This window comes from Solenopsis invicta, chromosome 5 (genome assembly GCF_016802725.1).
Source record: "Solenopsis invicta isolate M01_SB chromosome 5, UNIL_Sinv_3.0, whole genome shotgun sequence".
NCBI lineage: Eukaryota > Metazoa > Arthropoda > Insecta > Hymenoptera > Formicidae > Solenopsis > Solenopsis invicta.
In genome coordinates, this window is record NC_052668.1 from 11804134 (window position 1) to 11831986 (window position 27853).

General features: G+C 30.9%; 3 protein-coding genes and 1 long non-coding RNA gene across 6 annotated transcripts; 3 read left to right on the forward strand and 1 right to left on the reverse strand.

Moving 5' to 3' along the window:
• The first annotated feature begins 2194 nt into the window (after positions 1-2194).
• On the forward strand, positions 2195-13561 carry LOC105207539 (polyphosphoinositide phosphatase). 3 transcript variants are annotated; one of them, XM_011177065.3, is made up of 16 exons: positions 2195-2369; positions 3223-3354; positions 3441-4130; positions 4210-4435; positions 4804-4971; positions 5850-6228; positions 6361-6607; positions 6681-6876; positions 6955-7153; positions 8248-8829; positions 8909-9021; positions 9094-9334; positions 9414-9629; positions 12869-13051; positions 13126-13294; positions 13363-13561. In XM_011177065.3, the coding sequence occupies exons 3-16, from the start codon at positions 4047-4049 to the stop codon at positions 13456-13458; spliced, it is 3099 nt and encodes a 1032-aa protein (XP_011175367.1). In that variant the 5' UTR covers positions 2195-2369; positions 3223-3354; positions 3441-4046; the 3' UTR covers positions 13459-13561. The 3 variants fall into 3 exon arrangements, with proteins under 3 accessions (XP_011175367.1, XP_011175368.1, XP_039305758.1); XM_011177066.3 differs by lacking the exons at positions 2195-2369; positions 3223-3354; positions 4804-4971 and having other exon boundaries at positions 3905-4130; positions 13363-13559; XM_039449824.1 differs by lacking the exons at positions 2195-2369; positions 3223-3354; positions 3441-4130; positions 4210-4435; positions 4804-4971 and adding an exon at positions 4985-5552 and having other exon boundaries at positions 13363-13559.
• Positions 2295-3578, forward strand: LOC105207538. The gene is made up of 3 exons (XM_011177063.3): positions 2295-2369; positions 3205-3354; positions 3441-3578. Exons 1-3 carry the CDS (start codon positions 2295-2297, stop codon positions 3576-3578), a joined length of 363 nt encoding a protein of 120 aa, XP_011175365.1.
• Positions 13562-13674: 113 nt separating the features above from the next.
• LOC105207537 (ubiquitin-60S ribosomal protein L40) lies at positions 13675-15402 on the reverse strand. Its single transcript, XM_011177061.3, has 3 exons — positions 15293-15402; positions 14716-14915; positions 13675-13954 (listed from the first exon to the last, which is right to left on the reverse strand). The coding sequence occupies exons 2-3, from the start codon at positions 14903-14905 to the stop codon at positions 13758-13760; spliced, it is 387 nt and encodes a 128-aa protein (XP_011175363.1). The 5' UTR covers positions 14906-14915; positions 15293-15402; the 3' UTR covers positions 13675-13757.
• Positions 15403-15495: 93 nt separating this feature from the next.
• LOC105207536 lies at positions 15496-26379 on the forward strand. The gene is made up of 3 exons (XR_851450.3): positions 15496-15679; positions 21258-21397; positions 26033-26379. It is a non-coding gene; the product is annotated as an uncharacterized LOC105207536 (long non-coding RNA).
• Positions 26380-27853: the final 1474 nt, after the last annotated feature.

A 27853-nucleotide genomic window follows, 5' to 3' on the forward strand; every position in this document is an offset into this window, starting at 1 on the left:
GAATTCGAATATAAGAAAAATTCTTAAAAAGAAATTTAGAAATAATTTTTTCAGAATTTCTGAAGCATTCCAATTTATATAGAAATTTTAGTAAAATTTTTTTAGAAGTATATTTGATAAGATCCAGTCTACAAAATGTAATAAGCCTTGAGCCATAAGAAATTAACCAATCACAGTTGAATGTAAGAAAAATTTCATTGTCAGTTTTAAAAATTTATTATATACGTAAGATTAATTATATAGTTTTTCGGTACTTGACAGTAAATATTAAAACATGTTCTACATCTATTATAAATTGGGTAGCTCTTTGAGTCATGATACACGGAAAAAATTTAAGCTAAAACTTTATACGTAGTAAGCGAATCAGCCAGTTAGTCAAGAACAATGCATAAGTAGGCGACAAATAGGAGTGCGTTCAGAATGAACGTCCAGATGCATCCAGATATTCTATTTCCTTGTTTAACATTCGGTAAACAACAAGGATAAAATGATGTCTGGATGCACCCGGATTATTCCGAACACAGCTTAGTTGAGTTTTTTTTTACTGTTTTAAGGTTAGGTTCCAAAACCGTTTTTCCCAGGAAGATTTTATTCGAAATATATAGTACACGTAATGTATACCATATCGAGTAAAACCTTCTTGGAGAGGATGTTTTTGAAGAGTTATAGCTCAAGTTTTTTTGTGTACTATGACTTTTATCATTACAAGAGAAATATTACCTTATCTCAATCACTAGAGTGCACTAGTTTCGAAAAATACGCTATGCGATATCGCATCGCACAATCCTATATCCTAATTTCCCAGTCGACACTGGTCGACACAAGTCATAGGTTCATTGAGGATACTTTTCATTTAGGGGTAGTTTTACAACATCACATTAACTTAATCAGCTAGTTTTTTTTATTGAAATTAACTAATTACATTTATCATTAAATAAAATTGATCAGAAATAATTAATCATGATTGACCAGTTAGTTTAAATTAATTGGAGGTTAAACTGACCCTTATGCCCATTTCCATCAATGTAAATTAACTTTGATCTCAGTTTAGCTGATTATAACTCTTTATTTTTTTCTTTAAAAAAAACAAAGAGTAAGTTAAACTGAGATCAAAAGTTAATCTGCATTGATAGAAATAATACAAGTCAACATTCTATTCTGCATCATTCTATTCTTTTTTCATTTTCAATAAGTAATAAAAATAGAACGACACTTATATTAACTTGTATTATTAAATGGGAAACACTCTGAATTTGTAATACCAATCTGATAACCTATTTTATTAATTACAAATTTAATAAAAAACATCATGAAAGTAGGATTCAATGAGAAAAAACTGAACCAACTTATTATTAATATTGTAGCAGCTTTAAATATAATAATAATAAGCATACACATTTTATATAATATTAAAGTTGTTATAATAATGTGGTTTTACTATAATTTAGCCTTTTCACAAAAATAATGATGGTATATTTACAGAGTATACTATGCAACTATTGTTTTATGTCTATATAGTTTTAACATTAATTCTATATATTGAAGCATTATACTTGTTATGTAAATAATATGTAGCATTTGTAATTTATATTACATAAAAAAAAACAATAAATACAATTAAGTAATCATAATAATAAATATTACAAAATATTTGTTATAAAAGATATTCTCAAAATTATATAACAGTTATAAATTGTGTTAACAAACTGGGTCTTAATTGACATCATTAATTATTAATTATATAAATTTTACAAACACATGATATACAACGCATATTTTTGACTAAACTAAAAATATTAAGATGATTTTGACACGTTCAATTTTTCTCATTCCCATTTGTTTGTCATAATTTTGTTAATTGAGCTTTTCATCTTTTTATTCAGGCTATTATTTTATTCAAAACAACAAAAAAGAAAACGTTTTTGAAACACTAATTTTCTTCTATTATCTATGAATTCAGGAACTTCCACATTATCAGATTAGAATTTCAATGTTCTGCATGTTTTATATTGTACAGAACAAGATTATGGGAGATTCTATAAAAAATTATGGAAATCTCTCATCTAAGGACTCTTTCTACCTCGTTCTATTTATTGTATTCGTCTTATTTTCACGAAAATTGCCAAGTTTGCACGCTTTATTCGTCTTCCCGCCTAAAAAACCATGTTATCGCTCGTTGCTCATCAGCCGCGCCGCTGCGCCACTTACAGAAATTACAGAATCTATGGCCGAGGATTCTCAGTAATCGCGCGGAGGCCCAACAAAGTTGTCAGCTGGTTGCGCAACAGCGAAAAATGCGGTTTTACCAATTTAACTCGTTCACCGGCAGGCTGAAGCCGTCCACCAGTTTTCAGCCGCTGTATCCCATCGTAAGTGAATTCTCGCTCACACGATTCACCGTCTCGCGCACAAAAATTTATCGACATTATGATTCGATACCGTCTTGGCACCGTCTCTCCGTCCAAGGGTATCGCCGATCTGCATGTTTCGTTATGTCCGCAAAATCGCAAGTGCTCGCGTTGCTTCCTCGCGCTCCAGATAGATCGTCAGTTGATCATTATCAGATCCGATTGTCGAACAGTAGAGCAGCAATTTCGGCCATGTCGAGTTATGTACCTGCGTTCATATAACATCTTTATCAGATTCTCCTGCGTTGATAATATGCTAAAATAATATTGATTATAAAATGGATAAAATATATATCTTAAGTCTATTGTACGTTAATTATAATCGATAATATTTTGGAAATGGAATGATCAATGTGCTCATATGTAGCTATATAGGTAAAGTTTGCTCTATATTCTATAAATATATTTTTATCTGTACACTAGGCAGAAAGAGAGATAGACAATAAATAATCAGTTTTGGCTCTGCCTTATATTAAAATTTTGTATACACTTTAATTTTGGCTTTTCTAAACACATTGGGTCATGATATATTTTAGTTAATTTTTATTTATACCTTTACAAGTATAAAAAATTCTTTAATAGCTTTTACACATACTTCAATATCTCAAGAAAATATTTGTATGGTTATTTATTTGAAAAAGTAATTATATATAAATACTATAATTCCAGTGTTCTTGGTTTTTCAATGAAAATAAATTTGCCGGGACAAAATTATCAAATGTATACAGAGTGTTAATATTCAGTACATTATTGCTCTTAAATGCAATAAATAGTAAAAGCTTTTATATCGTTTCAGTCTCCTCTTCCTTTACAGAAGACAGAGCCAGTGATGATTTACGACAGCATCAAGACAAAACCTGTAACAGTTACACCTGCGGCAAGCTATTGTACTGAAAAACCACGCACCCTTGACCCAAAAATGTGGGCGAAGTTCAAGCACTATGCGGTAAGTGTATATGTAACAATAGCTTTCAGCTACAATAAAATTTTTCTGGAACGCAAATTTCCTTTATTATTCTTTTTTGTTTGCAGGCTACGATAGACAAACCAGTATATTTGGCTGGTGGCAAAAAGGATAAGATGCTATTCCTGTTCACAGTTGGATACGTTGGTGTGTGTACATTACAATCGCTTGTGTTTATTGCAAAAGAATGCTTGAATATTATCTAAATAAAATAAGCGGATGTATTATGTAGATAATAAATTGTATAGACTCTCCTGATATTGCGATTCTGTATTGACATAACAAATGTTAATGCTGAAAAATAATGAAAAGTATGTCAAATTGCAGAGATTTGTGTATTTATTAATACTACCTATCATTTTCAACTTAACCTCGAATGTTCGAGATCCCTTGTACATAAAATTAAGAATAAATTTCGTGTAAAAGAAAATCTATATTTTGATATGTAAATATTAATTTATCTTGTCTCCTTACAATTCACAAGTATGAGAAATGCGGCATGCGCTAACGCCCTCTCGACAAAAGAAATAAAATCTAGAATATAGATAATTGATTTTAAGGTTATATTTCCACATGTATCGTCTGCTGCAAGTCAAGAGATAAAGGTGTCAACGGTATGACAGCTCGTTAAAAAGATCTTTTTAAAGTAAAATAGTGACAAAGGCTAGATTGCCATGGAGGAACGAGGCAAACCGACCATGGTGTTTCATCCGATCATTTCCTCCATACAGAAAATTGCTCTGTACGAGACGAAATCCGTAGGTTTCGAATTGACACTCTTAACTTTATTCCGATTCCTCCAGGATGATTTCGGTCTTCATGCTTACTCTTCTGCAGCGGTTCTATTTGATGGGATCCAACAATACGTTAACGCGTTTCCGAGTTCTGAAAATCGATAGGATGGAACCGAGGGAGTTGGTTGTAGTGGACGATAAGAGAGAGTATACTCAGGACGAGATAAAAGATTTGGTCAATATGATTGACATGGGTAACCGAACGCGAGCGGGACAGCGCAATAATGTGGGTGGTGTTGCACGTGTTGTATCTGCCTTTGGGATCGTCGGTAAGATCATTACACACATCATCAGATCACTATGCACAAATATGAAATTAGTAACTGCACGCAATAAGCTTTTGCAGTATATATGTATTAAACATAGTTACAATAGTCGTTTGTACACATTTTTACTTCAATGTGCACCTCTTTCTCTTTCTCTCTCTTATTCTGTAATATTAATAAGGATGTTGAAGCTTAGGCTCCTCAGTGTTTCAAGCTTTGTCTATGGTATGATATTAACTCTCCTATATATCATATATAACTTTTTGCTATTACTAATATCATTTATACTATATCAGATACTAAAAGCATATTGGAGTATTGTTAAATGCGTTAAACGAAATTAGCTTACTTACATTTGCTTGCTAATAAAGGTAGTAAAGATAGTAAAGAACCTGCACCTAGTTCGGGTATACCAGAGGAGCCTGAGCGACAAGAATCACAAAAACCACTGCACAAACCGACACAAACTAAATTCACCTGGAAGAGTATGTGGCAGAGAGGCACTTTCCCCAGGCTAGTGCCAGCTTTTGCTATCCTTGGTAAGGCATAATGAGCTTTTTATTGATGAAGCCAAAGGTAGACATATGTAATACGTATATTATCACAAATGGAATAACTTTGTAGTATAAAAAGAAAATTTGCTTTGGAAATAACAAAATATCCCTAACAGTACAGATCTCCCAAGGACGTCCCTGGGACATCCCCTGGATGAAATGTGCTGTTAGGGATTAGTTGCTTATAATATAGACATGTGAATTGTTAAATATAATTGTAGAAATAATAGATGAAATGTTAGTTGATTTAAAATGAATTAGTTTGAGTATTAATTTTAAAAGAATATAACAAAACATTTACTACATTTACACATCACCATTAATCGGGTTTAGTAACAACCATAATTATGAAGGTGAGGGTTTAAAGGAATACTTATGATTGGCCAGTTTTATAACATCGATGTAAATCAGGCTGCGTAAATGTAGTAAATGGTTCCTTACTAGACAACACCATACAGAGTTATTTGGTTATAGATTAATATTTAATAGACCGATATGCAATCAATCAGAATGATAAACACTATGATTAACAAAATTAATATTCGCAGACATCATGGTGTATTATGGTATGTACATATCCTTCCTCATGCATGGTGTGATATTTACTTGTGAATTTATATTTCTCACATGTGTGATGTATAATAATTAAATGCATGGATATTACATACCACACAGACATTAGGCGTCATGTATTATAAAAGAACTATTGTGCTTAGGATTGTGTATAAAATATGCAAGCAAGTCATCAATATTCAATTTCATTTTCAATTATTCAGAAATATAGTTAAAAATAAAATATATCCGATAATAATGATATTAATGATAAATTGTAGACATATTATGAAAAGAAATATTTGGTGCAGGTTTCATACGTTTTTTGGAGGGATATTACATAATCTTAGTTACGAAACGTCGCCGAGTTGCAGTTATTGGTCATCATACGATATACAAAATAGAAGACACATCAATGATATACATACCAAATGACATTATACGAATCTTCCATCCTGATGAACAAAGATACGTAAAGATGTTCCAGAGCATTGATCTCAGCAGTAATTTCTACTTCAGTTATTCGTATGATATATCACATACTTTTCAAAGTAATATGGCACCACCGACATGTATTAAATCCGATGTTCCCATTGATGTGTCTATTAACCAAAGTGAATCTAAAGAATCGGATAACTCTGAAGATTTTTTTAATATGTGGGCATTCAGAAAAGATTGGCAAGCTGAATGGTGTGTTACAGTATCTTAATGCTGATGTCTCTTTAATTATAACTTAATTAAGAAATAATTCAAAATTATATTTTACTTAAATGTAGTATAATAAGAAAATAATTAACAAATTAATTCTAAATATATTTACAGTAAAGGCGAGAAATATATGGATTACGGTATACGTAGTAATCCAAATCGTCGTTTTCTATGGAATTCCCATCTTTTAAAGCCAGTGGAAAAAGATTTGCATCCCGAATGGATATTATATATAATACACGGCTTTATCGGTCAATCGAATGTGAGCATTTTTGGAAGATCTATGTACGTCACCGTTATCGCCAGACGAAGCAACAAATACGCAGGGACACGTTTTCTAAAACGTGGTGCAAATTTCGATGTATGTGCAGATGCGCTTAATAGGTATTTCTCATAGACATATCTTTAACTAATCAATGATTATATGTATACAGGGAGATGTCGCAAACGAAGTAGAAACAGAACAAATCGTTCATGATTCTGGCGTGAGTTCTTTAAGTAAAGGACGCTTCAGTTCTTTTGTACAAATGCGTGGTTCAGTGCCTGCTCATTGGAGTCAGGACGTTAGTAAAATGGTCCCAAAACCGACTATAATTTGTGATTTATCCGATCCCTATGTAGAAACAGCAGGTATTAATGTATAAAAATTGACAAATTTTTTTCTAATATGATATTATTTCCTTATATTTAACCAATAAATTCTTTTAGGAGCGCATTTTAATCAACTGTTGAAAAGATATGGATCACCAATAATAATATTAAATTTAGTAAAAAAACGGGAGAAAAAGAAACACGAAAGTACATTAAGCGAAGAATTAAGTATGGCTGTGAAATATTTGAATCAGTTTCTACCCCCAGAGCATCATATTCAATATATAAGTTTTGATATGGCACGCATGAGTAAAAGGTAAGTTTATATTAACATTAAAATTGACAGGAAAAAGTAACACCAAAAAGATATGTTTTTTGGCCCATTTTTTGGACTTCGAATTTCAACTTTTTTTTATGCCAAATAGTACTATATAATGGAACATTAATCCCAGAGAAATTTTAAGATGAGTATAAGCGCGGTTCCGGAGATATAAAAAGTTGAAAGTGATGGTTTCTCATAATACAGGGCGTCGTTTTTAGACTTCTTTTCTGTTGTTTAAATAAAAATTACCATTTCCTATGTATTTTTGCGCGCTGAACACGAATCTGATAAGCAAATTACTCTGGTAATCTAATTGCTCATCCACGTCAGATTTCTTAGAAAATTGTCAAAAATAATCGTTTTTACCTCATCATGGTGTTAAAAACAACCTATTTCTATCTAAAAATCTATCTAAAAAATATATATATAACGAAATTTCTTATTGATTTTTATCCTGGATTGAAATATGACCTTAGTTTTCATCTAGTATGAGAATTCACCGAGATAGATGGAGCTGAAGTGACACGTGATACCGCCTTTCACGGATCGAGATGCTTTCCTACTAAGAATCCCCTTGCTTCTCACAGATTGAGGTGCTTTTTTAATATGAGTCCTCTTGCCTCTCACAAATTGTGGTGTTTTTTTAATGTAAGTCGCCTTGCCTCTCACAGATTGGGGTGTTTTTTTAATGTGAATGATAGATTTTTAGATAGTTTAGAAATAGATTTTTTTTAACGCCATGTGGTGAGGTAAAAATGATCATTTTTAATACTTTTCTAAGAAATCTGACGTGATAGAGCAATTTGCTTACCAGATTCGTGTTCAAAGCGCAAAAATACGTGGGAAATGATAACTTTTATTCAAGCAACAGAAAAGAAGTCTAAAAACGGCGCCTTGAGTTATGAGAAATCATCACTTTCAACCTTTTATATCTCTGGAACCGCGCTTATGCTCATTTTAAATTTCTTTGGGATTAATGTTCCATTATATAGTACTATTTGGCATAAAAAAAGTTGAAACTCGAGGTCCAAGAAATGGGCCAAATTTGGTGTTACTCTTTTGTTATAAATTCTTTGCATCTTTTATAGAAAAAAGGTGAACGTTATGGGACGATTAGCAAACATTGCTTACAATGCTGTATTAAAAACTGGTATTTATCAATCCCAAAATCCTTATTACAATCAAAGAAATCTGTTCTCACCACAAAACAGTAATATGAAGAAGCTTCACAAAACAAATTCAAACTCGACTTTGTCATCTAATTTAAATGATACCCGAAGCTCTATTAATACTTCAATTAAAATGGATTATAACAGGCAAACAAGTTCTACACACGATTTTGATTCAAACACAGAAATCAATAAAATGAATGAATTAAATCAAATTGAAAATAAAGTAAAGGAATGTTTTGCTAAGAGAGGAACTGTGCAAACTGGAATCATCAGAACAAATTGTGTAGATTGTTTAGATCGAACCAATACAGCTCAGTTTGCAATAGGGAAATGTGCCCTAGGGTTTCAGTTGTGTGCTTTAGGTGTACTAGAATCTCCTAAACTCGAATTTGATTCCGATTGTGTGAGAATGTTAGAAGAATTGTACGAGGATCATGGAGATACTTTAGCCTTGCAATATGGTGGTTCACAACTAGTACACAGAATTAAAACATACAGGTAGGTAGATGTTATTATATTTAAACGTCGCAGAATGTAATTAAAATAATTTTAATTGTATGACACTATTATCATTTAGAAAAACAGCTCCATGGACAAGTCAGGGTAACGACATTATGCAAACATTAAGCAGATATTACAGTAATACATTTAGCGACCAAGAAAAACAACATACAATTAATTTATTTCTAGGTAAATAAACACACGTTTGTTTAATCGTAAAACAATCTATGATTATCGCTAATTAATACGCTTATATTTTAGGATTGTTCATACCTGAAGAAGGTAAGCCTCCAATATGGGAAATTCTAACGGATTATTATCTTCATCATTTACCTGCCTGTCGCTACTCGCGTAAAAAAAGACTTCTGACACAATGGTGGGATAAAAGTGTACTGAAGTGTCTTCCTTATGCACTCGATGAAGTAACTAAATCCTGTTCAGAAATGATACAAGTACAAAATTCAATAGAAGAAATGATTGACGTTTATTATGATTATCATAGGTAACATTATTTATCCCATAATTATTCATTTTATTATTTATCAATTTATTTTGCGAACAATTTTATGTAAATATTTTAGGCCATATGAATTGTCTTTACTATCCGAGGTGTATGCATATAAGATAAGTCACTCTGTAAGAGATTTTATGCCACACTTTACTACCTGCTATAGTCCATTCGCTGTTCGCGTTCGACCAGGCAGACGGAGAGAAGAAACAGGGAGTAAAAATTTAAATATGAAAAATCCATCTATGACTGGTCAGAGCAGTACGAGTAGTACAACGTCCAGCGCAAGGTATAAAATTTAATTAATCATTACTTTTATATTCTTTAGAATAGTAAATAGAAATTAATATTTATAACCAAGTTCAACAATGTAATAAAATCAACCTCGTGTGAGTGAAGAACAGTAAACAAAAATAATTAGACCTTTAACAACCGAATTTTATTCCGAAAAATACAATTAGAGAATTGACATCTACAATATCATAAATTATAAAAACCATAAAAAAAATTAGTTACAAATACATAAATCAATCAAACGCGTTTCTTGCTGCACAGAGCCTTTATCAGTGAACTTAAAAACTAGTACATTTTAATAAATTAACAGTAATAATATGTTTAACAATTTTTTGTGTTTATAATACAGTTATCATCGCGAATCATAGAAATCCTATATGAGCCTTTGATCCAAATTTTTGAGATAAACACGTAATTAAATGTGAATAAATATTTAAATAAACAAATAAATAAATAATAAATAAATAGTAAAAATAAATAATAAATATAATGCAATCCATGTACTTTCGTTAAAAATAATTATAAAATTGAAAAATCAATTAAGTTAAAAAGTACTGTGACTGTGGTCTTGTGATTATCATTTTGTCCAATGAATTTTTTTTTATATCTAACTGTTCTTCGTTTTCAGGTGAGAATGTATGGAAGTCTGATATATTAAAAATTCCTTGTCACCGGTTATTTTAGAGTGGTCAATAAAATGATTTCCAGTCACAGATAATAAGAGAAACTATAATTAGAATCCGAACAAAAAAACTGAGACTTTAAAACTTTTCTCATATTATGTTAATTTGTGAAACTAAAAGTTAAAAACTTACAGCATGTGTTAAACCAAATATGAGTTGCGTGTTTGTCTTGGATCGATTTTTAGATGTTGCTTCTATGACTTACAGCAAGAGACTGACAAAATGTAGGACAAGAGAAAATGAGACGAAAATATAAGTATCTGTGTGTGTATATAAGAAATTATTTGTCTATTTTGCTAAATCTTTAAGTAAATCAAAATATGTACTGTTCATCAATTCTGTATCTTTATTGAGATTAATACTACTTTTTTTGTTCTTTAATGTGAATCATTTCGGAAATAAGTCTTTTATGAAAATTCGATTTAGAATCGAGTATGTTAACATTGTTCTAATTAAAAGTGTGATTGTATTTTATAATGTTCCGAAACAACTGAATGTTGTGTCGGATCTAATCTTATATTATTTTTGTATTCCTTAATTCTTATTTCTAGTTGTTTCTTTGTTTGTCCTACATATATGGCATCACAATCGTTACATTGGATTTCTTACACTACATTATTTTTTCCCGTTGGGTTTTTATCTTTATGAACTTTGACAAATTTGTTAAGTTTATTGATGATTTTATAATCGACTATGAATTTAATTCTGTCTATTACAGAGGCTGCAGATTCTGTTATATGTTTCGCATATGGCAATACAAATTTTTTGTGTTGTCTTCTATGTCATTACAATTTTGCTCTTCCTCTGTGTTAGTGTTTTTTATGAGTTAGAAAATGGTTTCTAACAGAAAAACCATTATCCAAAAGGATTTTTATACATAGTTCGAGGTTTTTTTGTTGGATTTGAGAGTGGGACAACAAAATTGCTCTGTCGACAAGATTGTATATCGTACCTATTTTGTGGCAATGAGGGTGATTGGAATAGGTACGATGTACAATCTTGTTGACAGAGCAATTCTGTTGTCCCACGCTCAATTCCAACAAAAAAACCTCGAACTATATTTAAAAATCCTGTTGAATAATGATTTTCCAGTGGAAACCATTTTCAATAGTATAAATCTAAGATTGAAACACTTGCGTATAAGGGATCATAAAAAAACACTATAACACAAAAAAAGAAGATTGTAATAACACAAAAAAAAATTTTTTTTATGCGAAACACATAACAGAATCTGCAGCATCCATAATAGACAAAACTAAATTCACAGTCACGGTTATAAAATCATCAATACACTTAACAAATTTGTCAAAGTTCATAAAGAACCCACTGAAAAAAACATGTGATGTACAAAATCCAACGATTGTTGATGCCACATATGTAAGACAAACAAAGAGAATTAGGAACAAGAATTAAGGAACACAAAAATAATATAAGATTAGATCCGGCATAACATTCAGTTGTTTAAAAATTGTAAAATACAATCACTTTTAATTAGAACAATGTCAGCATACTTGATTCTGAATCAAATTTTCATAAGACTTATTTCCGAAATGATTCATATTAAAGAACAAAAAAATAGTATTAATCTCAATAAAGATACAGAATTGATGAACAGTACATATTTTGATTTACTGTTTAGCAAAGATTTAGCACAATAGACAAATAATGTCTTATATACAAACACACCGATATTTATTTATATTTTCATCTCACTTTCTTTTGTCCTACACGTTTCAAATTTGTCAGTCTCTTGCTGTAAGTCATAGAAGCAACATCTAAGAATCAATCCAAGACGGACACACAACTCATACTTTAACACATTGCTGTAAATTTTTAACTCTTAGTTTCATAAATTAAATTAATATGAGAAAAGTTTTAAAGTCTCAGTTTTTTTGTTCAGATTCTCATTATAGTTTCTCTTACTGTCTGTGTCTAGAAATTATTTTATTGTCACTTTAAAATAACTGGTGACAAGGAATTTTTAATATATCAGACTTCCATATATTCTCGCCTGAAAACGAAGAACAGTTGAATATAAAAAGAATTCATTGGACAAAATGATAATCACAAGACCACAGTCACAGTACTTTTTAACTTAATTGATTTTTCAATTTTATAATTATTTTTAACGAAAGTACATGGATCGCATTATATTTATTATTTATTTTTGCTATTTATTTATTATTTATTTATTTACTTAACTATTTATTCACATTTAATTGCTTGTTTATCTAAAAAATTTGGATCAAAGGCCCATATAGGATTTCTATGATTCGCGATGATAAGAGTGTTATGAACACAAAAAATTGTTAGACATATTATTACTGTTAATTTATTGAAATGTACTAATTTTTAATTTTATTGATGAAGGCTCTGTGCAGTAAGAAACGCGTTTGATTGATTAATGTACTCGTAACCAATTTTTTTCTGGTTTTTATAATTTATGATATTGTAGATGTCAATTCTCTAACAATAAGTGTATTTTTCAGAATAAAATTTGCTCGTTAAAGACCTTTTTTAAGTTTAATAAATTATCGATTACATGTCATAGTTCAAGTGAGGATTCAAGTTCAGATGAAGATGAAAGCCATCAACAAATGGACGATTTCCAATTAATTACTTCCAAAGACAGTTCAGAATTAATATCATTTGAATCACTGTTTCCTTCCATGAAAGAAGTATATGGCACAGAACCAGAATATCCAAAGCGAAACGATGTTATTCTTTATAAAAGGTAACAATATTAACATTATTTTTTTCGTAAATATTAAAAATTTTCTATACATTTTAATGTTTCCTATCTTGCAGATTTGTTTTAATAGGACGCAATGCAACATATTCTACAGATCACACTAAATTGCGTTCAAAATTACTTCAACAAGCATCCTTTCATGAATCTACAACTGCTGTCATTACACTACCTAGTGTTAAGGATGCAAGCATAAGCATATATGAGCAATATGTGAAAAGAGCAACAGTATGTGAATCTTATACATAATTAAAAAATTATATTAATTTTGTATTTATAATATTGTATTTTTACAGGTAGGTGGTACAATACCAAATCCAAACGATATGAATTTATATGAAGCTTATGCCACTCAATACAGACTACTTATGAAACCAACGTGCTTTGGATAAGACCAAATTATTTTCATGTTTTATAAATTAAATTTGTATATATTGTAAATATTAAATATTGTTAATATATTATCAATCTTGTGTTATACAATTATAATATAAATTGCCAAAATAAAATAAAATTTACTTAATGCTCTTTATATGCTTATTTTATACTGAAAACCTAATGAACCATTTCATTTTATTAAACATACAAGAAAAATAAAATACGAAAAATCAGTTTACCAGTTATAGTTTATTGATGTAACAAAGTTATATTTCCATTTCTGTAATATAGAAATTGGAATTGGATGTTTAATCTACTTCAGCTTCTTCTTGGGTCGGATATTATTCGTGTGGCCACACTTCTTCTTACGGCAATTAGTTGCTCGTGGATGAAGACGAGCGTAGCACTTGCGACAGATCATTTTGTCACAGTTGTACTTCTGTGCAAGTATACGCAAGGTGGGTTCAATAACACCACCTCGGAGACGAAGTACCAGATGGAGAGTCGATTCTGCAAAAGAAATAAAGAAAAAAAATTATTTTTATACAATTAGGTTTGTTTATTTGGCCTAAACTTATAAAATATATGTACACTTGAAACGAGATAAATATAGTACTCCAGACTTCACATGACACCTGTTAGCAACAAACCTCTGAGAATATTTAAAGATGAATTTCCTAATCAAAATGTCGAGGCAGTATTTTTAAAATGAAAAGGGTTTAAAGTTGGCAAATCAAACTGTCAAAATTTATGTGCTCAGGTATGCCATATTGCACAGTAGTAAAGATGTTCTTAAATATGATATTCATTCTTCATATTGATTTTGTACATTATATATCTTCACAATACAATGACATTTTGATACTTGCATTTTCATCTCAAAAGGAGATTTCAGGAGTCTATCATTAACAGATATCATACAAAATGGGGCACCCTGCATATTTAATGTTACAGAAAGAGAAAATAAAGGTACTAAATACAAGTAATGCAAGCTATAAGAAACATATTAAATATCTACAATATGTGCATTTGTTTTAATGTTCACAGTGTTATAAGCATCATTTTAACCTTATATCAAATGTTCAATAACAGACAATGCTTATAAATATTGTGAACATCAAAGTAAATGCAGCCATAGTCTGTTCCGTTTATATTTCTATAACATTTTACAGTTTAGCATGCCACATCTGAGATGTCGCATTGTATAAAATGTAGCTTTATTCTTGTAATGAGATTGTCGGCGAGTTCGATAAACAATAACAAGTTTGCACCTTTCTGAATGTTGTAATCGGAAAGAGTGCGTCCATCCTCCAGCTGTTTGCCAGCGAAGATGAGCCGCTGTTGATCTGGTGGGATTCCCTCCTTGTCCTGGATCTTGGCCTTAACATTCTCGATGGTGTCGGAGGCCTCTACCTCAAGGGTAATGGTCTTACCCGTGAGGGTTTTCACAAAGATCTGCATAATGGCTTACCTGAATTGCAACAAAATCAAAAGAACCATGAGTTTTTGCCACAATGAGTGATATGAGCGCAACGCGGAGATTTAACCTCTCAACTTTGAATACGTGCCGCGAGACGTGGGTAAGAATCGTTTTCAATTTGCAATTTCTATCGTGAGGAGGTAGGATTGTGAGCAACAAATACTGGAATTTAGATTAACTGAGAGACCAACGTTGACAACGCAAGGTCGTTGCGCGTCGCATTTGTTTTTCAAGCCACCTTTGTTCGAGAATTATCCAGATTTTCGCAGAAAGCGAGTAGCAAAAGCGATCGAGCTTACTACAAGAAACTTGACGATAAGCGAGAACGTATGTTCGAGAGAATATTGAAGAATGAGGATTGCGCTTACCGTTGCGACAACGTGCTACTGATGGAACCCCAACCTAAAAGAACTTCAACATGGCCGCCACCTCCACTTCCGTCGACGACAGCACGATTCGTGCGACATCTCGTTATTTCCCGGCATCACCCGGCATTCCCGATTTCCCGGTTCTCGTCAAGAGCAAGATGCAAGATCATCGGCCGCGGCGATCTATGCAGCAGATGACTACTAGTCATTTCTACCAAGATAGATTGACTTTAATCTCGTTTAACATTTTAATCTTGTTCTATTCTAAAAAAAGTAGAAAAAGGCTACGAATAAACTGAGATTAAAGTTAATCTATATAGTATTAGTACAGAGACATAACCTGTCGTAGCGACGAGACAAAACAAGCACTAACTTTTGAAACATCAGGTTTGTTTAAACATGCGTAAAATTGAATAACAGAATATAATAATTAAAAAATTATAAGTTAATAACTTTAATTAGTTATAAGTTAAAAATTTTAATTAGTTATAAGTTTATAACTTTAACTAATTATTTTTTGAATATACAAACTTTAATTTATTAACTATTTTCCTAAGTTAAAATTTATTTATGTAAAAGAAAAATATTATAAAAAACACATTCTCATAAGAACAATATTTCTTTGTTATTTCACATAAACGTAATTTACAATTAAAATATTTTTGTTTGATGTATTAATTTTTAATTGCATATATTTGTTTGATTCATATTTATAATTGTTTTGAGCAACTTCAAAAACTTACGAATTTCTTAAATAAGAACAAAATCTTTTCAAGATTAACTTTTAATTTAACTTAATTTAATCTTATTAATATAACTTTTAATTAGTTAGTTTTTTGTTTGTGTAACTTTTAACACAACATAACTAAATTAATTTTATAAGCCAGTAATTAATTTTAACTTAATTAAGTTAAAAAAATTCATTAACTTACCAAGTGTAACTTTAACTAATAATGTAACTTTTAACTAGGTTTTTATTAACTTATAAAATATAACCAAATTTTATAAAATTGAATAATTATAAAATTGAGATTTGACTTAATTTAATTAAAAAAAATAGAAATGAAGGTGCAAGTATTATGGCCACCCATTTACATTTTATTCAATAATTTTGTTAATAAATAATTATATCATTTACATTGAAACTTAACAGTTATAATTATCTAAGTGTTGTTTAATAGATTCTAGACTTAAAGTTGTGTAATATTTATTACTTAGGACGTAATTTATAAAAATGTAACGTTACTACATAGTGGTTCAAAGAAGAATAGGGATATAATATTATAGCTATCCTAAAAGTAAATTAAAAAAATTGGTTTTGATTAAAAAATACACAGTATTTTGTTACAAAAATGTATATTTTGTAAAAATAAATTATTAGAAAGAGCTACAATACACAATTGCGATGTTTTAAGAGATAGAGGTAAAAGCTGACTTACATAAGATTTAATATATTTTTTGACAGTTTCATTAAAAGATAAATCATAAAGAAACTATCAAAAGAACAGATTTTATCAAACAAATTTTTACACTTTTATTATAGAAAAAAAATAAAATATTTACACATTTACACATAAACTTCCTACTATCGATACTACAAATTTTGCCCAAACAGAACAAAAAGTTATTACGATAAAATGACGTCAAAATGACTGCAAAATAATTATTAAAAGCCTTCTTGATCAATTACACTCCACTTCAATGTCATTTTGATATTTATTGATTCGTTGTTCTGCTTGAATATGATTGCCAGATATACTTGAATACATTTTATCCTTGTTTAACATTTGATAAACAAAAATAAAATGATGTATCTCTAGTGTTTTTGAATACAGTCCTTTAGAGTGATAATTGATATATCGAAGAGATATTTTGATCTAGAAATCATGATACAGCTATAATATATGATCCCGGGTGATCCGCTTATTAAATTAACGAAATTTTTTGGCTTTTTTTTTATTGATAATACAATTGAACTCGCTGGTCATTGAGTTTTGTGTTTGACATCTACGCAATCGTAGTATTATGATTCAAAAAAGAATTGAAAATCCAAAGGCCTCAAAAATAAGAAAAAGAAAGAGAAACGATTTGATTCCGCGTCTCGAGACGTTCTTCACGTATTTATACCTGAAAGCATAGTGATCATCGCCGAACGTTTGGTCCGCAGCGGAAAAACAAGATTCGTTGAATTTATTATTAATACATAAGAACCATAAGGTCCTGTGCTCAATAGAGAAATAATATTTAATACCAGGAATAGAAATTAGGAACTATTTTAAGCCAATGATATGAAATAAACGCGCAATGAAGAAATTAGGAATAAAAGCAACGAAATATAAAAAATAAAATGTGATATCAGAACTGTCCAGGATTTGTACTTTTGAGGTTGAAATTGAAATGTATAGGTGTTCATACCATAGACTAAGGTAGATGGAGCTAACCGTTAGATAGGATAGTGTTGGGGGGGGAGGCGCTGAGATTAGCGGTAAGGGGAGACTACCAGCACATCGGTTTGATTCGGAATTGTTCGGAATCATTCGGCTCTTAGCTGTCATTTCAAACTGCGTGCAGCTTCGTTGCATTTTGTGATTATTCAATTATACACTTTCGTGCTTTTTTGAATATTTTACAATGAGTTATTGCATTATATTTTACAATGAGTTATTGCATCTGGGTAATCGAAATAACTGCAAAAGAAAAAAACGGAAGCTGCAAAAAAAGAAAAAGAATCAGGAAACTTTTCATTTCATTTGCAAGTAGAATATATCTATTGGTTATTTTTTTAAGTTTGCAAGAAATTTATTATTTAATAAAAAAATTATATTTATACGTATTTAAATAATTCGTAATTTTTAGATTACTAAAAGATATTAATCGAAAAAATAAATGGCTTGAAGTATTAAACTTAAAATATTGGTACAGTATAGTTTTGAATATAGCTTCGCGTAGTCATGTTCTGGCATTCCCAGCTTTATGTAAACTCGAATATAGCCGAACACTGCAGAACTAGTTGAAGTGCTGGTAGTCCCCCCTTACCGCTAATCTCAGCTACCCCTCGTAAAAAGGCTCCGTCTATTTTAGTATATGGTTCATACCTATTGCCATTCTTATTCCTTACTTCATTGCCGTTTTGTCATAGCGCGCGGTTATATTAGAAGATACTATTCATAAGATATTATTTATAATATATTTAACTATAAAAAATATTATCCATGAATTAGACACATACATATATGTATTAGTAAGTATAAAAGCACAATTTTATACGTCTATTTTAAATATACATTTATATGTATAATTGGTATTGATACATAAATTTATTATGTAACAAAACGGAACATAATTAATATTATTATCTTTGACAGTAATTTTGCACATCATCTGTAAGGTAATATGTATTCATGAATTAATAAATTTTTAGCATTATCTGTAAGGTCATAATTATTTATTAATTATGTATTTGGTTTTATTACATAATAAATTTATGTATTAATACGAATTATATAAATATATATTTTAAATAAATTTAATATATTCACCAGTTAATATATATAATTTATGGGTAATGTTTTTTATAGTTAAATTTAACTATAAAAAATATTACCCATACATTATATGTATATATGTATTAGTAGATATGAAAGTATAATTATATATGTCTATTGTAAATATACATTTATATAATTGGTATTGATACATAAATTTATTATGTAACAAAATCGAATACATAATTCACGAATAATTATGACCTTACAGATAATGCTGAAAACTACTTAATTCATGAATACATATTATCTTACAGGTGATGTGCAAAATTACTAACAAAGATAATAGTGTTTATTATGTATTCCGTTTTGTTACATAATAAATGTATCAATATTTATGTATAAATATATATTTAAAATAGACGTATAAAATTGTACTTTTATACCTACTAAGACATACATATGTATATAATTCATGGGTAATATTTTTTTTATAGTTAAATATATTATAAATAATATCTTATAAACAGTATCTTATAACATAATCGCGCGTTGACAAAACAGTAAAGAAGTGAGGAATAGGAACGGCAATAGGTAAGAACACCTATACACATTTCAATTTCAAGCCCAAAAGTACAAATCCTGGACAGCTCTGATTGTGAGTTATATAATCGTAAACATGGCTACATGATCACACGTGAATTTAAAGCAGAGATATTTTTTAATCAATTTAAAATGAATCATGATAAGTGGTTTTTTTGACATGTACTTCTTCATTATTTTGATCTGAAGAAAACTGCAGCTGAAGCAAATTGATTGATTTCTGAAACTTATAGTACACAAGTTCGATCAGAAAGAACATAGAGACTAGTTTAAAATTCAGAAGTGATGATTTCAGTGTAGAAGACAAAGAATGTTCAGGGTAGCTCAAGAAAAAGTTGAGGACAACGAATTATTGGATAAAAATTTAACTTAAACATTCAAAGAATTGTTAAAAGTGTTACATATTAAAAGCAAACGAAAAAGGCCATCAGTAATTGACGCAGAGTGTTTTTTTTTTGCATGACAACGCGCAGTGTAACCACATGTTGCAAAAACCGTGAAAGAAACAGTGTTGAAGCTCGAATAGGAAGTTCATCCAGCCTATTTCCCAGACTTGGCTCCATCGGATTACCACCTTTTCCGATCGATGCAACACGCACTCCCCAATACACGTCTCCAATTACGAACAAGTCCGAAAATGGGTGGATGAATGGCTTGCGTCGAACAGCTCGTTCTATTGTCGCGGAATCCAACTTTTACCAAAAAGATGGGAAAAAGTAATAGAAAAAAATGGAAAATATATTAATTAATGTATTCATATTCTTATTAAAATAAATTCATTTTTCAAGCAAAAAAAACCAAGTTTACAACAAGATCTAATAAATACGAACACTTTTTTTATAGGCTAGATTAACAATTCTATGAGATTCATGCTCTTGACAAATAAATAATAATAATAATAATAAAATTATATTGTGATTGTATATCTATATTTTATTTGCTCATACATTGATTGTTGCGAAAAGTTTTCAGAAAGGTTTCAACATTTTAAATGTCATTTGCAATATTTCTAAAAGAATTCTATAAAATATTGTATGAAATATTGTAATCGAAGTGTTTCTATAATTTATCACACGCAGCAAATTTTCAAAATTTTCTTTTGAATGTGAGCAAATTTTCTGCTTAAATAAGTTAACATACCCACGCAGAAAATTAGTTGCTTTTGCCAATTGAACGAATGAAAATTTTCTAAGTCTGCTCGCAACGTATGCTAAGTTTATGTAGTAGAAGGTATAGTACAAAAATGTTACGCAAATAAAATATTATTGTCTTATGTATTATACATTCTTTTTAATGCATTTCAGAAATTATATTTACATTTATTATATTAATCAGATTGCAAATAATAAACAAAAACGTAAAATAAAAACACCAATTGTATTTTATATGTAATTTTTATTACAAAACTCTGTAATACTTGTAATTCTCTGAATAATAAATATAAATAATATAAATTTGAACGTTATTTTTGTAGTACTTTAAAATACTTCAGAAATGATGTTGAAAAGTATATTCAGAGAATTACAATCAACAATGTTTCAAAAAGATTATAGTTCATTTCAATAACTCTTTGGTAATATTTCTGAAAGATTTCAGATTTTTTCAGTAATCTTTCAGCAATTTTTCTACAAAGTTTTACATACAAGAATTACGGACATTTTAGTAGTCCCAGAGACATCCAGAAATGTTGCAGACTTCGCAACCTCTATGAAACATTTTGTTTTTTCAGTTAAAATGTTTTAGAAACTTCTCTGAAAAATTTCAGTGCTCTATGGGTGTATCTATTGTGCATGGCGTTTAATCTCTATTCCTAATTTTTATATCTAATATTTAACATTTATTTTGTTCTTAATACATATTTCTCTTATTTTGTGCAGGGCCAAACGAGCATACAAGATAATATTACGGCGTCCGGTGCACAGTCTTACGAGGAGACTTAAGCGGCATCGAATAATTAACGGACATCGATCGTTAGTCCTTAATGAAGGTGGAGAACGAGCGAGAAGTCAATAACGAGGTTCAGTATCGCGATCTCGAGATATGTTTGCGTATTATCTTGCGGTGATACGTGTGTGCAATTTCGCACTTGCGACATTGTAGACATTCGCTCGCGCGCATATACACGTCCGTGTGTGTCCGGGTACGGAGGGAAGGGAGGGGGAGGGACGAGAATCGCGCCTCGGACCCGAGCGATATGCAAATTTCAGTTGTAACCCTTAAACTTTACGCCCTGACCTAGATGCTCACCTGTCTGGAGAGCAGGGAGATGTTTCGCGATTATGCGCGATTTACCATGTCGCCTGCTCAGTTGCAAGCGTAAGATCTTCGCCAAAGAGAAAATCATTAAGCATGTACCGTTTGTTATACATACTTCTTTAATAGGTCGCAACTCCAGTTGCGAGAAAAAAAGTCGAATTAAAAAGTGCACGAATTCTTAAAATAATGATCTCCGGGAATAGAAATTAATTTTAACACAGAAGAGAAGAAGATATTGTATTATAACTATTATGGACATTACGGCTACCAGTATTATTTCCGCTATTGGATGACAAATTCTAACAATTGCTTATTGAATTATTTGTTTAATAGTCCGCCGTGTTTTACTAATATGCCAGCATATAATATCTAACACAATTAATATAAGGTTATATGTTTACTTTTGAGCACTTCTAAACTTTTTTAAGATATATTTTAGTACTTAATTACATATACTTCTTCATTGTTTTTAAACTTGAGCGTATTATCACACCAATGTACATATACACTCGAGTGTCTTTTTTTATTATTTAACTTTTTGTTTTGCTGTACACATTTGGAGTTATAAAATTATAGTTAAAATAATAACATAGGATTTTGTTAATATTTGGTTTTTAAGCAAAATTTTTATATCAAAATGTTTCTTCGATAAATCGATTATTACTCTAGAGGGCGGTGTTCAACTGCATTAAGAGATATTATTTTATGCTTATTGTTTAATCAGAGATAAAATAATATTTCTAATGATATCTCTAATGTTTCTGAATGGAAAATTTTTAATTAGGAAAATTCTAAACGATGGAAAATTAAAAACATATAATTTTATAAGAAAGTACTGTGTCTTTTTTAAACTAAACCAATTTTTAAAAATTATTTTTGGACTATATCATCACCTTTTTTTCTTCTGCTGCAGCATGTTACATTTTTATAAATCATGTTCCAAGTAATAAATATTTTATTATTTTGAGTCTAGAACCTATTATACAACATTTTGACAAAATGTAATCATTCAAGTTTAAATGTAAAATACTGATTATAAACAAATTTATTCAATAAAATGAAAAGGTGCCATCTTCTTCTCCTCTATCAATAAAGTTTTTAAATTATAAATTGAGTAAAATCTATTTTTATATTTAGGATATATTAAATAAATTAGATGTGAAATTGGATTCAGATTAGATTTTTATAAATCCTTTTTATTCAACGTATATCAAGGGTGTACATATCACATCTTGCATTATCAGAAATATAAAAATTTCCAGAGATGTAACAAATTACAATACGTAACAACGTTACTCGTTAACGTTACTTTGTTATAATTTGATAATGACGTTACAATTTTTCATAATAGTAATGGTAAAGCCGAGGTTGGAATAATCACTTTTGGCAATCAACTCGTTACTCGTTGAAAAGTATTAACATGTGTAGGTATCACGCCCTTTACTTTTCTGAATGTGCCGAAAAAGCTCCGAAACTCCTTCAATACGCATTCGTTCATTCGCAGAAAGGATTTCTAATAACAAGGCTAAAAATATTCTTGTTGTACTTAATTTTATTGCAATTTTATGCGGTATAAAAATAAAGCAATATTAAAGCATTTCCTGAATACGAAGGGTTTAATACTGTTTTTGAAAAACTTGGATTCTAAAAAATTTGTCAAAATTCTAGTACACTCTTTCAATATTTCAGAATACGATTTTATAAATGTTTTACCCGAAACATTTTTTTGTTTTGTTTTTCTACATGTCCGAATTTGAGTCAGAATAATTTACTATATATACTATAAAACGCGATTTTAAATCAACAACAAACAAAATTACCTTTAAATTAATGAAAGATGTATGCTCAAGTTTTACACAGATACTTAAACGTAATAATGGAACAAACTATGAATTTTTTAAATTGTAAAATTTAAGGTAGCAAAAAATGTCTTATACAAATTTTTCAATATATTATATAATTCCGATAAATTGAATTTTGAAAATTTTAAAAATAATTTTGTTTACAATATATTATTGACGTGGATGAATGGAGGTAATTTTATTGTAAAATTTTTGTATAAAACATCTTTTAATATAATTTTTTGTATAAAATATCTTTTGAATAATTTTCAAGATATAATGAAAAAACTAAAAATCACTTTACACATGAAGGGTGATTTTAAACCTCAAAATTCTTTTTGCAGCAATTTTTTACATTTACGAAAATAATTATTTTTTTAAATATTATTGACGGTAGATAAATAAAGATAATTTTATTATAAAACTGTATTGTAAGTAAAGTTAGTTTTTTCTAAAAATGATATACGATCTCATGGAAATGATATCGGTCGACGTTTACATTATTGTTTTTTTCTTCTGTGAATTCTTTCTATGGCAAGAAAATGACAAAGTGCTATCATTTCCACACATCAAGCGGAAGATAGCATGGTATGTTTTATTTTTGTTGGTGGTTTCCCCAGTAGTTATAATCCACTCTTATTTTTTAATTTATGAATTGTTTGAAATGCCATCCTTCCTCTCTTGAACTATTTTTCATGATGGCATTTCAAACAATTCATTTATTAAAAAATGAGAGTGAATTAGGGAAATCACTAAAAAAAAACGCACCATTCTGTCTGTCGCTAGATATGTGGAAATGATAGCACTTTGTCATTTTCTTATCATAAAATTCACAGAAGAAGGAAAAAAGTAATGTGAACATTGACTGATATACAAGCACATAACTAATTTTTAAATAAAACTATCTCTACAATTAGTTTTATGTTAAAATTACCTCTATTTATCTACCGTCAATAATGTAAAAGAATAATTATTTTCAAAATGAGCTTTAAAAACTGCTTTCTCTCTGCTAACAAAAATTTTACTATAAAATTATTTCGATTCATCCAGGTCAGTAAAATTTTAAAAAGATAACTTTTTAAAAATTAAAAAACTTTTTTTAATTATTATTAAAAAAAATATTATTAACGTGGATGAATAGAGGTAATTTTATTGTAAAATTTTTCTATAAAACGTTTTTTAGTGTCTTGAATAGTTTTTTGAGATATAACAAAAAAGCTGAAAATTGCTTTAGACAAGAGGGATAATTTTATTCTTTAAAATTTTTGAATAGCAATTGATATTTTCTAAATTTACTTATTTACATAATTATATACTGTTGGAAAATTTGTGTACTTTAGTGAAAAAATTTGCTGGTTAAAGTTTTTGTGTTAAGTAGTGAACGTATTCGTGTGTAAATTTAATACATGTCTGTTATGTTAATTGAACTTACCAGATATAAAACGTAGAATTGTGAAAGTGATTTAAAAAATATGTTAAAGTATGTGTTAAATACAAATTGTATTACTTTAATATATTTTTAAAATCATTTTTATAATTTTACATTTACAAAAAAAAGAGTGTTGATGTTTCACTACAGGAGTGGAGATAAATGTGCCATACATTTTACTATTCTTTTGTCAATTTTATTATAAAAATTATGTTAATTGTACATGCAAGTAACTTTAAATTATGGTCAAGATTACATTTCTTTTTTGTCGAAATATTAACGCAGTATTAATGTTATCATCAGATTATATTAAATTAACACAAAATTTTTGAGTGGACCGTTTGGGACATGTGATTTATGTTAATCATCCTGTTCAAGGTACATTAAACAGATTGGATGACTCGAAGATCGGATACTTGTAAATCTCTTTTGTTCAAAGTATATTCAATGAGTTTGTTCAAGATGATTCAAAGAGATCGGGCTCATTCATTCAGCTGTCTAGGAAAATAAACTCTTTTCGCGATTCCCTTTCTAATTCGCCCACATTTTCATATCGCGATCATTTTTTCGCCTTTTTCCGTCTGCGCGCATCCGCCGGACGTATTCCATAAACTCGAATGAGTTTCGCGATACTGCGAAGAAGCTTTACGACTCTCTCTCTGTCTCCTCGAGCGTTTCGTTGGAGATCGCGCATTTTTCCCAAGTCACCGCGTTTCACGCCGTGGAATAGATAGGGGAAAAAGTGCGAGTGGGGGGAGAGGCGAAAACGCGAAAAGTGCCCTATAAATTTCGCCGCACAATGGAAGACCGTGGAAAACCGACGGCTAACGATCGATCTAACGTACTTGCGCTCGAACGAATGTCGCGACACTTGTTGGCCCGCGAATTGGAGGCGAATTCGCAGCCTCTCTCCTTCCACTTTTACCATCGACGAAAACCGCCCGCGTGTATCATTATTGGTATCGCGATTATCGATCGATTTTCATCTCCCTCGTTTTTGGTGGTACGTGCACAATTACCATGGCCGATCTATTAACCGGAGTGTCGACCGATATCTAGGCCAAAATCAAATTGCTGGGCTCTCGGATGCAAAGTACAGCCGATAACTGGATTTTCCTTCGTCCAGGTGGACCGGCGGCGCGATTGTGAAGAGCCAGCAGATTGCGTAATCCGATGGATATATCAGGGATAGGAGGAATAGCCCCGCGTCCATAACATACGTACCGGTGGAGAAATCGGTGGGAAATAAAATTCCGCTTCCTGACGACTCGGTGAGTACGAATTTCAATTGGATTTCGTTTTACAGCCGCTCGAAAAGATATTGATTTCCCGGCTTATGTCTCATTTCGTTTTATACCATTTCGTTATATGGCACAAGTCTAATGGATTGTTATATTTCAAACATACGCTAGCAAATAGACGCTTACCCAATCGTGGAATATACCCAAAAACTGGGGGAAGTTGTTCCGTCGACGCTCGTATCTTAATACGCAAATAACGGCGCGTTTGTAATATTAGCTGGGCGGTGATGACTGCAACGTCATAGAAGCGGCGCATGCTCAAAGCGCAGCGTATTTATGCGACGGCTTACGTATTGTAGTCGTGTAATGGGATCCGCAGCTTCTTACTTACCGAATGCAAACGCGGGGCACCGTGCTCCGGTTGTGTAAATAAGCTATGCTTACCGACGAGATAGCCGACCGGTCGTACGTATCACCAATCATTTGCCTAAGCTAATCAACGTGCGCCGCTCTTGTGACGTGGCTTAAATTAGAGGACGGCGAGCTCGGATCGCCGTGGCTTCGGGTTGCATTTGAATTGTGTATGAGTAAGCCCGGGTTAATGGTTAAACCCGACACGTGTAGCCGACACGTTCATTTCAGGTATGACCTGCGATAAACCTTTGCCTCGTGCACGGTCCTTATATCCCGCGGTGTCTCACATAAATAATCGTTATCGGCTAATTGAAAAGGAAATCCGATTACGATCGATGTCCGCGTTGATCCATCGATGAGCGTTACTCGCGAAGATGCCTCGCTTCTACTTCGACGTGCTTCCGAAGTAGACCGAGTCAACAATAAATACGTGTGCGATCTAATTTGCCGAGGGTTAGCGAATTCAAAATCGAATGTAGTAGCGAATCCGTGACGGCGTTAACGCATTATGCCCGTGATGCACGCGGCTGCCCTTTATTTACGGAACTATCATGCGGGAGAGCTCCACGGTAATATTTACTCTTCCCTCTAAAGGAAAGAGGATTTCAACCGCGGACAACGCTGCCGCTGTTATTCTCGAGAACGGTCGTAGCGCTGTTGCTCGCTCCCTCATCCCTTCCTTATCCGCCGTATTTGGTCGAGGATAGCTTGCCGGGGGATGAAGCAGCAGCGTGTGAAGAATCTCCTTTGAACACGCAAGTTTACAACCAGTACAACTTACGCACGCGTAACGAAGAGCGCGATACAAACGATTATAGATCTCGAACAAGGGAGTGATAGTATTGATAAACGAAAAAAGGAGGGGGGGGGGGGTAATACGGCACCCATTTTTATTTTATTGAGTAACTTTCTTAACAATCAATATTTTATATTGAAACTTGAACGATTATATTCGTCAAAATGTTGCTTAACAGATTCTAGACAAAGTAATGAAATATTTATTACTCAGAATGTGATTTATAATCAGTGGAAGAAGAAAAGTACTGGTAATGTGACTAGCCTAAAATAAATTGAAAAAACACGGTATTTTCTTGTAAAATTATTCACTTTGAATTTTTCATCGTTTAAAATTTTCCTACGTTCAGAGAAACGTTAGAAATATCACTTTATCTTTGTCTAACATTAAACTATAAATATAAAATAATATCTCTAATGTTTTTGAACACAGCCCTCTAAAGTCTAAAGTAACAATTGATTTATCGCAGAAATATTTTTGTATAAAAATTTTTTTC

Excerpts from the sequence above, each read along its gene's own strand:
- LOC105207537 (XM_011177061.3), bottom strand. The coding sequence starts at position 14,905 with ATGCAGATCTTTGTGAAAACCCTCACGGGTAAGACCATTACCCTTGAG. Across the intron at positions 13,955-14,715 it reads CGATTACAACATTCAGAAAG|AATCGACTCTCCATCTGGTA; the intron begins GTGCAAACTTGT and ends TTTCTTTTGCAG.
- LOC105207538 (XM_011177063.3), top strand. The coding sequence starts at position 2,295 with ATGCGGTTTTACCAATTTAACTCGTTCACCGGCAGGCTGAAGCCGTCC. Across the intron at positions 2,370-3,204 it reads TTCAGCCGCTGTATCCCATC|TCTCCTCTTCCTTTACAGAA; the intron begins GTAAGTGAATTC and ends ATATCGTTTCAG. Across the intron at positions 3,355-3,440 it reads CGAAGTTCAAGCACTATGCG|GCTACGATAGACAAACCAGT; the intron begins GTAAGTGTATAT and ends TTTTGTTTGCAG.
- LOC105207539 (XM_011177065.3), top strand. The coding sequence starts at position 4,047 with ATGGAGGAACGAGGCAAACCGACCATGGTGTTTCATCCGATCATTTCC. Across the intron at positions 4,131-4,209 it reads CTCTGTACGAGACGAAATCC|CGGTTCTATTTGATGGGATC; the intron begins GTAGGTTTCGAA and ends ACTCTTCTGCAG. Across the intron at positions 8,830-8,908 it reads CACAGAATTAAAACATACAG|AAAAACAGCTCCATGGACAA; the intron begins GTAGGTAGATGT and ends ATTATCATTTAG.